Below are 13,560 nucleotides of genomic sequence, written 5' to 3'. Positions count from 1 at the left end.
CTTTCAGTTCTTTAAGCAACTATTTTTGAGTCACTGGCCCAGAAATTTTCATGACTGCGGCATCTGGCACTAAATTTATACTTGAATGTGCACCTCTAAGAGATAAGGTGAATTCAAATGGTACCTGCACATTTCTGTCATCTTGTCCAATCATGTTTCTCCATTCCATGAGAGATCGCTGCAGACGTTCAAGTCCAGTTTCCCAAAGCCTGATGTGACCTCCCATATCAACAGTAACAACACCGCTTTTGTCCCACTCCGCTAGCAGTGCATCTGTGTCAGAAATGGTAGACAGCCATGTGGTATATGGCGAGAGAGATTCTGATCTGGAAAAAGGAATCCAAGTGAAGCTAAGAGACCATAAAAATAAAGCAGAAGGGATAACACTGCACATTGTAATGTTCTTTACTGTTGAAAAAGTATGCTCACACTACTCATTCTTTTATACCTGCTCTTACCTATGTCACTGCATAGGAAGGTTATAAGGATATGCTATGAGAAAAAGTTCTTAAACAAATATGCCCAGGGTTTGTAAACAAACATGAGGCAGGACAATCATGAATATAAAAAAAAACCAGAAAGACTATTTTAAGAAAGATTTTTTATAAGTGATCACAGCATATAACCAATTGGTAGGCCAGGAAACAAAGCTGGTTTAAACTGATTAGGATCTCTAAACTTGCTATAAAGAATTTGCTATGGACTAAATGCTTGTATCCCCCAAATTCGTATGTTGAAGCCCTAACCCCCAATATGATAGTATTAGGAGGTGGGTACTTCGGGAGGTAATTAGGCTTAGATGACGTCATGAGGGTAGAGGCCCTATTATAGAATGAGATTAGGGCCCTTATGAGAAGAGACCAGAAAGCTCGCACTTGCGTGTGGTCTCTGTTTCCTTTCCCCCAACTCATGTTAGGATACAGAAAGAAGTTAGCCCTCTGTAATACAGCCTTCATTAGGAACTGAATTGGCTGGCCCCTTTATTTTGGCTTTCCCAGCCTCCAGACTGAAAATAAATATTTGTCACTTAAGCTACCCACTCTATAGTATTCTGCTGTAACAGCCTGATCTAAGAACTCTAATAATGAGCATATTAAAAGACAAGATATCAACAGAACCATCTGTAAGGAGAAAAATACACAGTAATTTACTAGTTCTCTGCATTTTCCGGTATTTGTGGATGATACTAACTTCCACAGTCAGGAAGAAAGGAACTCTATACCAGTTCACACCTCACATGTCCGCAGTACTGGACTCACTCCTTAGAGGCCTAATGTCAGTGCTGAAACCAATGTCTTGTTTATGCATTTCGACTGCATTTGTATGTGATATTTTGCCTTTTCTGACTTAGAAAGTTACATGAATCTATAACAAGGAATGTATAGATTTATTATATATTTCACACATGTTTCCTTTATTATATATTTCTGACATTTGTATATGTGTGTGTATATATGTATGTACAGTAATTTCTAGGAATGCAAATTTGTCTATAAGAGTCAACTGCATATCTCCTTTATATGAGTATAGCTCTTATACAAAAGTGATAACAGATTATAAATTCCAATTATTAGTGTTGGCTCGCAAAATGCATCTGATATTTTCTATATGAAATAAATAGTCTAAAGAGATGGCCTGATAAGAAAAACATAATAAGCTATCATTGCAGATTTTGGAAAAACACAAAACCATTATATATTAGGTAAATTCTTATAATATTCTGAAAGATAAATCAAGACTAATTTGACCTTTTTCAATCTGCCTTAGTTGATACTAAACACAGAGTGACAAGGGCGGCCACTCTTGGACACGGAAGACTCAGAAAATGTTCATATGAGGAGAACAACAGTGGGATGGAACCATATGTCTCCGAGCTACTTTACAGGACTCCCAGAAGGGCTCAAAGAAGGTAGCATTTGATATAATACATGACACTCTATCAATAAATACTTGCTGCAGGAAAAAACTTAGTAGTTACAGGTAATGGAGTAAGGAGCAATTCAAGACTAATGAAATTTATCCATTTGTAACTATGATGTTTGAAATTCTGCCAAGAACACCCAAGCTGTATGATTCTATTGAGCACTGTACCTACTAGCTGTCACTATTTAACTCTTCACAGCAAAACTTTACATTTACAGGCAATTTCTTTAATTTATTAAAAAAAATTACTGAAGAAATCACACATTTACTACAATTTGCACACTAGGTCTAAACTCTTTTCTTCACTTAAAGAATGTTTTCCTTATAAATAATAACAAAGTTTTAAATGAACACACAGAATTACAGTAGAGTGCAGCCTAAATTTGTAACAGCCACATATGAAAGCTTGGCAGTACTGTTTCACAAATGCAAATAATATGAAACTTTGAAGAAAAATATGTGAGAGCAAAAGTGATGTATTCATTTTGGCCCCGAAGTTACATACAGCTTTATTGTATTTTCTATTATTTGAAATTAGCTATCAAATGAAAAATTCCTGATATCTAGCAGAATGCTAAATCTAAGCAACTAGCAAAAAAACTGAAGTCCAGATGGGTTGTTCCCTTGGATTTTATACATATGCCAAAAAAAGCAGTAGTTAATCTCAAGAGAAACTCAGGACATACTGACAATGAAACAGACTCTAAATCATATGACACTTGAAATGTGGCAAGTCCAAATGGAGATGTGCTTTAAGTGTAAAATACATACTGAATTTCAGAGACTTAGGGAAAAAAAAGGAGTGTAAACTATTTCATTAAAAATTTTTATTGACTACATGTCAAAATAATATTTTGCACATATTGGGTTAAATAAAAGATATTATTAAAATTAATCTCACCTTAAAACAATATTTTAATGTGTCTACTAAGAAAGATACAATTACATGTATGGCTTTCATTATATTTCCACTGGACAGTGCAGCTCTAACTGAATGAATTATTGTGGGCAGCTGGCTCTGGGCTGTGCACACTGCTGCTCTTCCAGATGTTCTTTCCATGGCAGGTATAACACGTGATTCACACAGAAAGTTAAAAGAGAAAAACACTGAAATAAAAAACTACTGAGAGAAAAATGACTATAGATACTGGAAAAAATTATCAATGCTTTAGATATGTTAAAAATATGTTATTTGCTTTTGTTACTTTAATTAGTAGTATATTTTAATGAGCATATAATTAAGATGGAATATGCGATTTCCTCAAATGATTAAAAGTCATTTTCCATTAAACCAACACATTAGAATGTTCCAAGAAGTCATATATGTTGGAAGAAGTAAATCCATTTCTTTGAATAATGATTTTGTTTTCGTATTTTTGAATCTTATTAAAGGGTCCTAAGAAATGATGCTGTGTTTCTGAGTTATTTGTGCTATAATGCCGAGCTATTTTCTTTTTTTTTTTTTTTTTTTTTGAGGGGGAGTCTCGCTCTGTCGCCCAGACTGGAGTGCAGTGGCGCAATCTCGGCTCACTGCAAGCTCCGCCTCCCGGGTTCACGCCATTCTCCTGCCTCAGCCTCCCAAGTAGCTGGGACTACAGGCGCCCGCCACCTCGCCCGGCTAGTTTTTTGTATTTTTAGTAGAGACGGGGTTTCACCATGTTAGCCAGGATGGTCTCGATTTCCTGACCTCGTGATCCGCCCGTCTAGGCCTCCCAAAGTGCTGGGATTACAGGCTTGAGCCACCGCGCCCGGCAATGCCGAGCTATTTTCTTTCAGGGGTTGGAGAAGGGGGAAGAAAGGAAGTCTGGTGACATATTGGGTAACTGACAGATTCGAGGTCCCTGGTCTTCCTCTGCAGGCCCTCCAGGCTACTCTGCTAGAGCTTCTAGCCAAGGCTTCAACCACTGTGTTGTGAGGGCTTGGTGGCAGTGTGAGGGAGTACATCATACAGTGGGATGTGATTGCAATCTAGGTCAAAATAGAGTAGAAAGATTAGAGGAAGAAGGCTTTGGTGTGGAGGGCAAAGAAAGGAAAAAAGAGGAACCTAGGCTAAGTAGACCAAAGCAGGTGCAAGCTTAGGTTGGAAAAGGGAAATAAGGCATGGATGCACCCAGAAAGGGACGGGCTCCAGGTGACGACACCTGTGTTCTTCAAGGGAGAGATCAAGCTTTATTGTTTTGGTTTTTATATCCTCAGTTTACCTAGTTTAAATGCTTTGCTTCTATTGTGGGACAATAATGAAGGAGGCGAACAGTAATGAGTCCTATTCTAAAGCTTTGGATCCTTTGGCTATTGTATAACCTTCCTGACTGCAGATGCATAATAACATATATCAAAACAATATTAAAGAAATCTATTTAAATTCTTTTGATATCTTGAACACATTTACTTCAGAAAACAAATATATGAAGTTAATAAGTATAATTTTTGTAATACTAAAAATGCTATTTCAGATACAGAAAAACTTATTAGAACAGATCAAACAAAAGAGAACAAAGACTTGCAGGTTGTTTGACTTATACCTATGTAACACTGGAATATTTTTACAAAATGAAAATAAAACTGCCAGGAAAACATGCAGAAGAACAGCAAGACAGAAACCAACTGTAACTGGGAAAAAAAAGAGCTTGCTATTTAAAGAAGCAAAAAGTACATATTTATTCATAGTACTTAGCAAGAAATTACTTATTTTTTAGTGACATACTAAGCTAAGAACAAAGGTGAATTGGATTACCTGGGAATAGGGATATATCGGAGTTTCTTTGATTGAAGATCAGTGACTTCTATATAACCAGATGTTTGTGGAGGAGTCACATCTACAAACAAGTCATGACATGAGCCAAGGATTAAATTACTGCAAGATACCAAAATGCTGCTAAAAGTGGAATCAAGTTATCCATAGCCAAGGATAGAACTCTGGGATCTACTCAACAAGGTACTGGGTCAACCCTCATGGCTAGACTCTGAGAAATATGCTTCCCCCAGGGAAGCATATTGGGCTGTGATTCTTTACTGTCAGAAAATAACCTAAGTTATTTTCATTGTCTTTGATAGCTTCCCAGGATGAGTCAATGTTTTCGCACTTACAGTTTTTTTGAAAATATTTCATCATCTGAACTGTTTCTCCTTCTTAGGAAGCAACAACGATGCAGTAAAATGTGGTGGAATCCACACACTCTCTAATTAGACTGACCTGGTAGGAAGTTCTGCTCCTGTCCGAGCTGTTATGCTGGTCAAGTTATTGACCTCTCTGAGACCTGCTTTCTTCATTTATAAAATGGGGATAACAACCCCACTGTGAAATGGGGGTAACAACCTCAGATGACCACAGCATCTGAGCATCATAAGCATTATCTTGAGGATTAGATGAAATTAGTAAATGCAAAGCACCGACAGGGGTTGCCCATCACACAGCATCTGTCATTATTAGGGCCCTGCAAGACAGGGGAAGGTGAGGTGAGGATGGGGCAGTGGGGTGAGGACTCTGGAATTTGGATCATAATCCTCAAAAGACACAATCCTGAATGCCATTATTCTGATTGTTGGAATCCCAAAAGATAGATAAAAGTCTCTAAAGTCTAAAATCCTGCAAATCACAATCACAGTATAATTGCACCATGTTAGACAGAGCTATTATTTTGTTACTGTCCTTGTTTGGAAATTAAGTATGGTTTATGGAGATGCCTGTAGGTGCAAGTTGACAAAGGGTGTATTTGTGGACTTAATTTTAGGTGTCAGTTGCACTGATTATGGAATAGCTAGACACGTCATAAAGCATTATTTTGGTTATATCTGTAATCTGGAAAAGAGATTAGTATGTGAGTCTGAGGGAACCAGGTGGTGAAGATCTGCCCTCAATATTGGTGGACATCATCCCATCAGCCAAGAGCCTAGAGGGGACAAATACAGAAGGTGAACTGGTCTCTCTCTGAGAACTGGGACAGTCTTTTCTTCAACTGCCAAACATACTGATATGCATGTATGACATTTCCCTTTTGCCCAATTGCTTTATGAATATGGCTCACATGCTTATAACTGTTATACTCATGTGATGTCATTAGTATACCTGAGTGTTTATGTTTGCAAAAAGTATATGTTATTATTGCCTAGTTTATCGTGCAAAGTGGTTTGTGAAGTGTTCTGCTGTTTTTGTTCATCTGTTCGTTTTTTGGAGACAGAGTCTCGCTCTTGTTGCCCAGGCTGGAGTGCAGTGGTGCAATCTCAGCTCACTGCAACCTCCTCTTCCCAGGTTCAAGCGATTCTCCTGCCTCAGCCTCCCAGGTAGCTGGGATTACAGGCATCCGCCACCAAGCCCAACTAATTTTTGTATTTTTAGTAGAGACAGGGTTTCACCATGTTGGCAAGGCTAGTCTCAAACTCCTGACCCCAAGTGATCTGCCTGCCTTGGCCTCCCAAAGTGCAGGAATTATAGGTGTGTGCCACCATCCCTGGCCTGTTCTGCTGTTTTTATGTTTCTCAAATAAACCTCCTTTTAAACATGTAAATAAATATCTTTTAAGTAATTTTAAAATTTTTTTTCCAGAATTATATTTGAGATTTTCATCCTTTGGGATTGTGTCAGAATTTTAGACTTTAGGAATATTTATCTTTCTTTGGAAATTTCAACATTTGGGGTTATGGCGTGGAGATTGTGTCTTTTGGGATTATGATCAGCTGTCACGATTCCGGATAGTAAAGAATATGGAAAGCTGGGGGAGGATAAAGAGCTAAGGGGTCCAGAGCCCTCAACTAATTCTATAATTGTTATACTCGTGTGATGTCATTTGTATACCTTAGTGTTGGTTTTCCAGCAAACTCCTGGGCTTCATTGATTTCTATTTCACAACCCCGAGTAACCATCATCCTCAAAATCATTAGCTGCCACCATGGTGTGTCAGAAACACTGCTTAGTCTTTACAGAGAGTGCTTTTGATACTGACAATAACAAAGACTAAGAATCCTGTCTGAGAGATGAGGAAACTGAGGCTTATAGAGGTAATGTAATAATATGATTTATTTGGGGTGATATAGCTGGAGAGTGATGGAGACGGTTTTCAAACCCAGGCCTTTTTAGCACTAAAATCTATGCTCTGGCCACCACTGCACATGAGTGATGGCAATGGCTTTCAAACCCAGGCCTTTTTAGCACTAAAATCTATGCTCTGGCCACCACTCCACACAACTTCTATGTGAGTTGGCCCTAGGGAAATAGCTATTTGTAAAATATTCCATTTTATAAAATCTTGGCCACCAAGTTCTCTTAAAAAAACTCCCCTACACAAAACCCATGCTTTTAAAGATTTTTGTCTATCTGTTTCTCTATCTATATGATCTTGGACAACAATTTCTGATTAGAATGATATATTTATCTATCCATCCATCCATCCATCCATCCATCTTTTATTACAATTTCTGGTTGGAATGAAGTATCCAGGATGTCCTGGATAAATTCAAATTCAAATTTATCAAATGTAGTTTACAAAAAACAAGAAACTTGATATTTTTATTTCATGCATGCAGTTGAAGGCTTTTAAATAGGCCAGGTGAAAAACTCAACATATCTCTTATTTATTTAACAAATGTGTTTGAGCATATTTTGCGCCAGACATCCTATGAAGCAGTGGGGATACAGAAAAGAGATGTGGTCTCTGACTTTGAGGCGTTCATAGTAAAATGAGGAAAGTTCCTTTTTATGAAACCATTGTGGGCCTCTGGGGACTTGGAAAGGATTCCAGAGTGGGAATCACAGCCCTGAGGCCAGGTATGAGCTGCAGAGCTAGGCAATGGGTTGCCCCAAGAGACAAACAGCTCAGCAGGAAGAAAAAGTAATGTCCAAGGGGAGGAATGGGTAAGAAAATAGGGTTATTGTAATAATTTGACCACCCAGCTGGATTAGCTGTCTCCAAGTGGTCATCTGTGCAAAATGAATATGCTTATCGTAAGCCACACACAGTCTGCAATGGAAATTCTGCCTGTGATAGAAGGTCAATCTTGGATAAAGTTTTATATCATATATCATTTTTGACAATTCCTGCTGCTTGAACCTAGCTAAAGTAGGTTGGATTATTTATAGCTCAGGGTTCTTTGCCAAGAGTGACCAGTTATTGAAGCTATAGAGATGAGTGGAGCTGCCTCACTAACTTACTCACTCACATTTGGCTTGCCACTTAGAGGCACTTTTACAAATAAGGAATAGTATTAAGTTGATCTACTGCCATCAGCACTTTTAGATTGCCTGTGAAAGCAAAGTAAGCCAACTTATTTTAATATATCTTTTTTCCCACATCTTTCTTTTCTTTTACTTTGCTAATTAATTAATTCCATGGTGAGAAAATGCAATAATGACTGTGTCTACTATTTCAAGAAGTAGAAAGCAAGGATTTTACTCCTGGTATTAAAAACTATTTTCATATATCAGAGAGGGGTAATTGTGGCTACAAAGCACTTTAGGGAAATAGTAAAGGTGGTGGTAGTGGTGGTAGTAGTAGTAAGCACTTTAAAAATAATAAAAATTGATGTTTACTGATTTGAAAATAAGTCAGCTCAGAAGAAAAGAATATTTACAAAAAGATTCTTGAACAGAATACTTGACTGAATTAAGGAAGTGAAAACTGTGGCCAGGTTTCCCTCCAAACTTGGCCAAGTCCTCATCCATCCATTTTAAACATTTTAACACTGGAGTGAGAGGATGGAGGCTCAGTAAATTTCCATTACATTTATAATCCAGGTGGATTTCAAAGATAGGTATAAATTGTATTTAGGGATTAGTTCACTAACCATTAAAGGGAAGTCATTGCAGCAGTGTTTATCACATAGCTCCCATGAACAGTGGGGACAGTTTACATGCACAGTGCCAAGGTTAGAAGGAGGTATTAAAAACTGTCAGGCAAAACAACCAAGACAATTTTCAGAGGGAAGGTGAAATGCTATTTAAAAACTCACTCCTTGAAATGTAATTTGATGTATACCTATTAATCACTGGGTTTAACACACTTCTGTGTTCACCGATAAAAAGAGTGATGTGTGCCCCCAAACTGTGCTGATACCAAATTTTTGATTTTACCCAAAGTTCAAAAAAACATTGTACTGCTTTTAATCAAGAATCATTATTTTGTGTTTAAAGAGCTCGGACCTGTGGTTTTAAAAAAGCTAACATTTAGCTAGAAGAAAAACAGTTGGAAGAAAGCAATAAATTTCTCCCCATCTGCATTAAATAAAAGCTACCTCATTATTGTGAAAGCCACCAGGAGAGTAGTCTTTACAGTCGATTTCTTTATAAAAGGCTGATATACATTAGTTCCAGACTAATTAGATGGTTGGATTTGATTTACTTTACAAAATTATTCTAGCTTGAATTTTCATCAGAGATCTACATGCATATAGAATTAAGTATCAAAAAGGCTTAAAGAAAAAACAGTCCCTGCTTTACCCTCTACTCCCCCAACCCCGCCACCCGCCCCACCATTTCCTGCCCCCAGAGACACTTTCAACTTTTTAAGCTATTTCTGTGGTATTCACCTTCATCATATGGTGCCCTCTTGATATTTTAGCTTCAGGCATGATCTCTTGCCTTCCTCCCAAGCAAGAAGGGAGCTTAACTCTTTTTCATTTCCCAATCACCCACTCCGCATTTTCCCATCCCCCCAAACATTCATATAATTTTGCTTGGATTAACATCCAGTGCTTATATTATTATAATTATCTAAATGCTAACCACAGCTTTGCTATGTCTTATATTATCATTACTTTTTCCTGTATAATTTTTTGCTTTTATTGGAGCTAATAAGCATCACGTTTTGTTTGTTTAGTTTTATTTAGTACAAATTTATTCCCAAGGTTCCCTCATTGTTAAAATCTCTAAATATGTTCAAATATACTGGGCTTATTAATTTCACTTTCTAAGAGACATCTCTCCTGAAATGTCATCTGTTCTAACGTTAGACCTGTGCATGGCTGTCACCCTGGGATCTTCCTTCATCATGCTCCTAGGGATTTTCACTCTTTCTCTCTTTTTTTACAGTCCACATTTATAAAATTCTTCCCCCATGCCAGACACTGTCCTAAGCACTTTATATATGTTTGGAATATTTTAGTAACACTACTTAAACAAAAGAAGGGAAATAAAACTCCTAGCAACTAGGAGAAAAATAGCTAAATAAATAGGCAATTCTTGGAAGAGTAAATGACAACATATGAAAGGATACTCAAATGTACCAGAAGTCAGAAAAAGGTAATGTGAAACCACAATAAAAAGTTTGACCCTTACAAGAGTAGATTAGGATGGGATGCACCAGGACCCCCTTGATGCTACTGGAACACCTTTGGTAATTCTGCTCCTAAATATGCTCCCTACAGACTAAACATAGACACAAGCAGACAGGTGCAAGGCTATTCATAGCACCATTATTTGTCATAGCAAAAACCTGGAAAGAACCTAAATTTGCACCGACAAATAATAGATGAATAAATTGTTGTATGTGAAACAGTGAAAATAAAAGTAGAATTATCAGTATGGATGATGACAAAGAGTCTCTCCTTGACTGAATTATAGTCAGGCTCTTCTGAATCTTCTTCCCAACTAGTTCCCAACTCTGGGGACTCTGTGTTCATCTCTGCATTGTTCAATGTTAACACGAATCCTGCTAAGTCAGTTTAACCAGAATCCCTAACCCTTGATATCTGATTGGGTTTCCCATTCTCCACCATCCCCCAGGAGATATCAGATCACTCTGGGCTGCTCTCAGCAAGAATCCTGTTAAGTTTCTTCAGCCAGAATGCCCTCTTACCCCAGATGTTTTCTCTCAGTAATTTTCCATCCACTGACCCCCACCCTGCTCCTTCACTTATTTCCACTTTTCCTTGTTATATTCAGAGTTGAGCCCCATCTCTCTCCCTTACTACAAAACTTCTTTGCAGTCATCCCTATACCTATCAAGATGGCCCTGCATAAAGCCTACCTTCCCACTTTGTAACAAATGTCATGAATGCTTTTTTTCTTTAGCATCAAATCTCACAAACATGATGGTGAAAAAAATAGAACAAGTTACATAAGAATAAATACAACACGATACCATTCAATCAAAGATTAAAAACATAAAAAAAGCAGGCCGGGCGTGGAGGCTCATGTCTGTAATCTCAGCACTTTGGGAGGCCGAGGCGGGCGGATCACGAGGTCAGGAGATCGAAACCATCCTGGCTAACACGGTGAAACCCCGTCTCTACTAAAAATACAAAAAAATTAACCGGGCATGGTGGCGGGCGCCTGTAGTCCCAGCTACTCAGGAGGCTGAAGCAGGAGAATGGCGTGAACCTGGAACCCGGGAGGCGGAGCTTGCAGCGAGCTGAGATCCAGCCACTGCATTCCAGCCTGGGTGACAGAGCGAGACTCTGTCTCAAAAAAAACCAACCAAACAAAAAACATAAAAAAAGCTATGTATTATTTTGTGAATGATAAGTACTGAACTCACATTCAGAACAGAGATTACCTCTGGTTTGTCAAAAGTGAAGGGGAGGAGAACCCAGGAGTCTCTGATCATACTGGTAATGACCAGTAACGATTGGTAATGACTTACCAGTATGGGTGGTTGGTGCAAAGATGTTCAATGTATTTTTCTTTAAACTTTTGTAGGCCTGAGATATTTTGTGAAAAATTAAAATACACATGGAAACATAAACACGCTCTTCCCGTCCCTAAATAGGAAGTGTTATGAGAGTGTATGACAAGGGCACCTAATTTAGATTTGAGCAAGACCTTCTGAGGAAGTGACATTTAAACTAAGACCTGACAGATGAGAATGAATTTGGGGGTTGGGGGGAAGGGGTGCAGCAGAAAGTTGGGAATAATTCTGTGCATTCAAGTTACCTGAAAGAAGTCAGAAAGATATGTAATGGACAAATCATGCTGGAACTTTTAAGCCAAGATAAAATTTCTAAACTTTATCCTAAGGACAATGTGACCTGAGTTGTGTTTTAAAATATTACTTTCTAACTAAAACAATTTTGAAAATGAAGAACAAAGTGGAAGAATCGATACTACCTGAGTCAACCAAGACTCACTATAAAATATAAAGCTATAAAGCAATCAAGAGAGTACCGTATTAGTAAAGGGATAGACACATAGACCAATGGAACACAATAGAGAATCCAGAAATAGACCCACTCATGTGGGCAGCTGATTTTCAACAGAGGTCTAAAGGCAGTGCAAAAGAGGAAGGACAGGAGTCTTTTCAGCAAATGGTGCTGGTGCTGGAACAATTGAATACCCCTATGCAATTAAAATAAAGAGCCTCAGTCCATACCTTACATCATACAAAAAATTAACTCAAAATGGATCATAAATCTAAATGTAAAATATAGAACTACAAAACTTCTAGAAGAAAACATAGAAGATTTGCCCTTTATCAAAATAAGATAAACTGTTTGGAAAGTGTATCTCTGACACTGAACTTGTATCTACACTAAAGAACACTCAGAGTTCAGGAGTTTGAGACCATCCTGGGCAACATGGCGAAACCCTATCTCTACAAAAAAATACAAAAATTAGCCAGATGTGGTGGCATGTGCCTGTGGTCTCAGCTACTCAGTAGTCTGAGTTGGGTGCTGCTTGAGCCTGGGAGGCAGAGGCTACAGTAAGCTGAAATCGCATCACCACACTCCAGCTTGGGCAACAGCGCAAGAGCTTGTCTCAAAACAAACAAACAAAAGGAATGCTCAAAACTCATTAATAAGAAAATAAATAACCCAATTTAAAAATGGGCAAAAGATCTGAAAGATATTTTATTAAAGAAGATACACATAAAACAAAATGCTCAACATCATTAGGTGCTAGGGAAAATGCAAATTACAATCATAATGAGAAATCACTACACTCACTAGAATGGTGAGAAACTGACAATACCAAGTGCTGACAGGGATGCAGTGCAACTCAAATCTCCATTCACTGCTGATAGAAATGCAAAATGGCATGTCCACTTTGGGAAATAGTTTGGCAGTTTCATCATATGATGCAAAAATGCCATTCCTAGGCATTTACTCAAAAGAAGTAAAACCTTATGTTCACTTAAAAACCTGCCCACAAATGTTCATAGTGGCCTTACTCTTTATTGCCCAAACCTGGAAACAACCAATAAATATATCACCTTGTGAATGGATCAACAAACTGTGGTACATCCATATAATAGGCAACCATTTGGCAATAAACAAACAAACAAACAAAAACTAATGGTACACACATAACATTAAAAATAAATAATAAATAAATGATTCTCAAATGCACTGTATTAATTGAAAGATGTCAGACTCAAGACCACATACTATATGATTCCATTGATATAATATTATGGTAAAGGCAAATCTATAAAAACAGAAATCAGGACAGTGATAAGTTGTAGGTAAGTGGAGGCACTGACCACAAAATGGAATGGGGGAAGTTTTTGGGGTGATTAAACTCTTCTATATCAAGTGTGGTAGTGGTTATCCAACTGTTTGTGTCTGCCAAACTCACAGAACTATACACTAGAAATGGTGAATTTTACTATATACAAACTGAGCTTAAGAACCAATGTACACTGTACTTTAAAAACATCACCCTGTCTGATGTGTGGAGAAGGGTAGGAGGGGAAAACAGTGGAAGAGGTA

At 37.9% G+C, this 13,560-nt stretch overlaps 1 protein-coding gene across 4 annotated transcripts in view; it reads right to left on the bottom strand.

Annotated features, from left to right (window-relative positions):
• The window catches only part of VWA8 (von Willebrand factor A domain containing 8), a 408,431-nt gene that overhangs the window by 119,377 nt on the left and 275,494 nt on the right, over positions 1 to 13,560 (bottom strand). For all 4 annotated transcript variants that reach the window (XM_033234160.1, XM_033234152.1, XM_033234151.1 and 1 more), the window contains 2 exons: positions 4,658 to 4,739; positions 125 to 326 (listed from right to left, as the gene is read on the bottom strand). In XM_033234160.1, the coding sequence (XP_033090051.1) occupies positions 125 to 326; positions 4,658 to 4,739 (284 nt within the window). The remainder of the gene's footprint in view (positions 1 to 124; positions 327 to 4,657; positions 4,740 to 13,560) is intronic.

The sequence above is a fragment of the Trachypithecus francoisi genome, unplaced genomic scaffold (genome assembly GCF_009764315.1).
Source record: "Trachypithecus francoisi isolate TF-2019V2 unplaced genomic scaffold, Tfra_2.0 Contig01461, whole genome shotgun sequence".
NCBI lineage: Eukaryota > Metazoa > Chordata > Mammalia > Primates > Cercopithecidae > Trachypithecus > Trachypithecus francoisi.
This window is presented reverse-complemented; position numbering and strand designations above follow the sequence as displayed.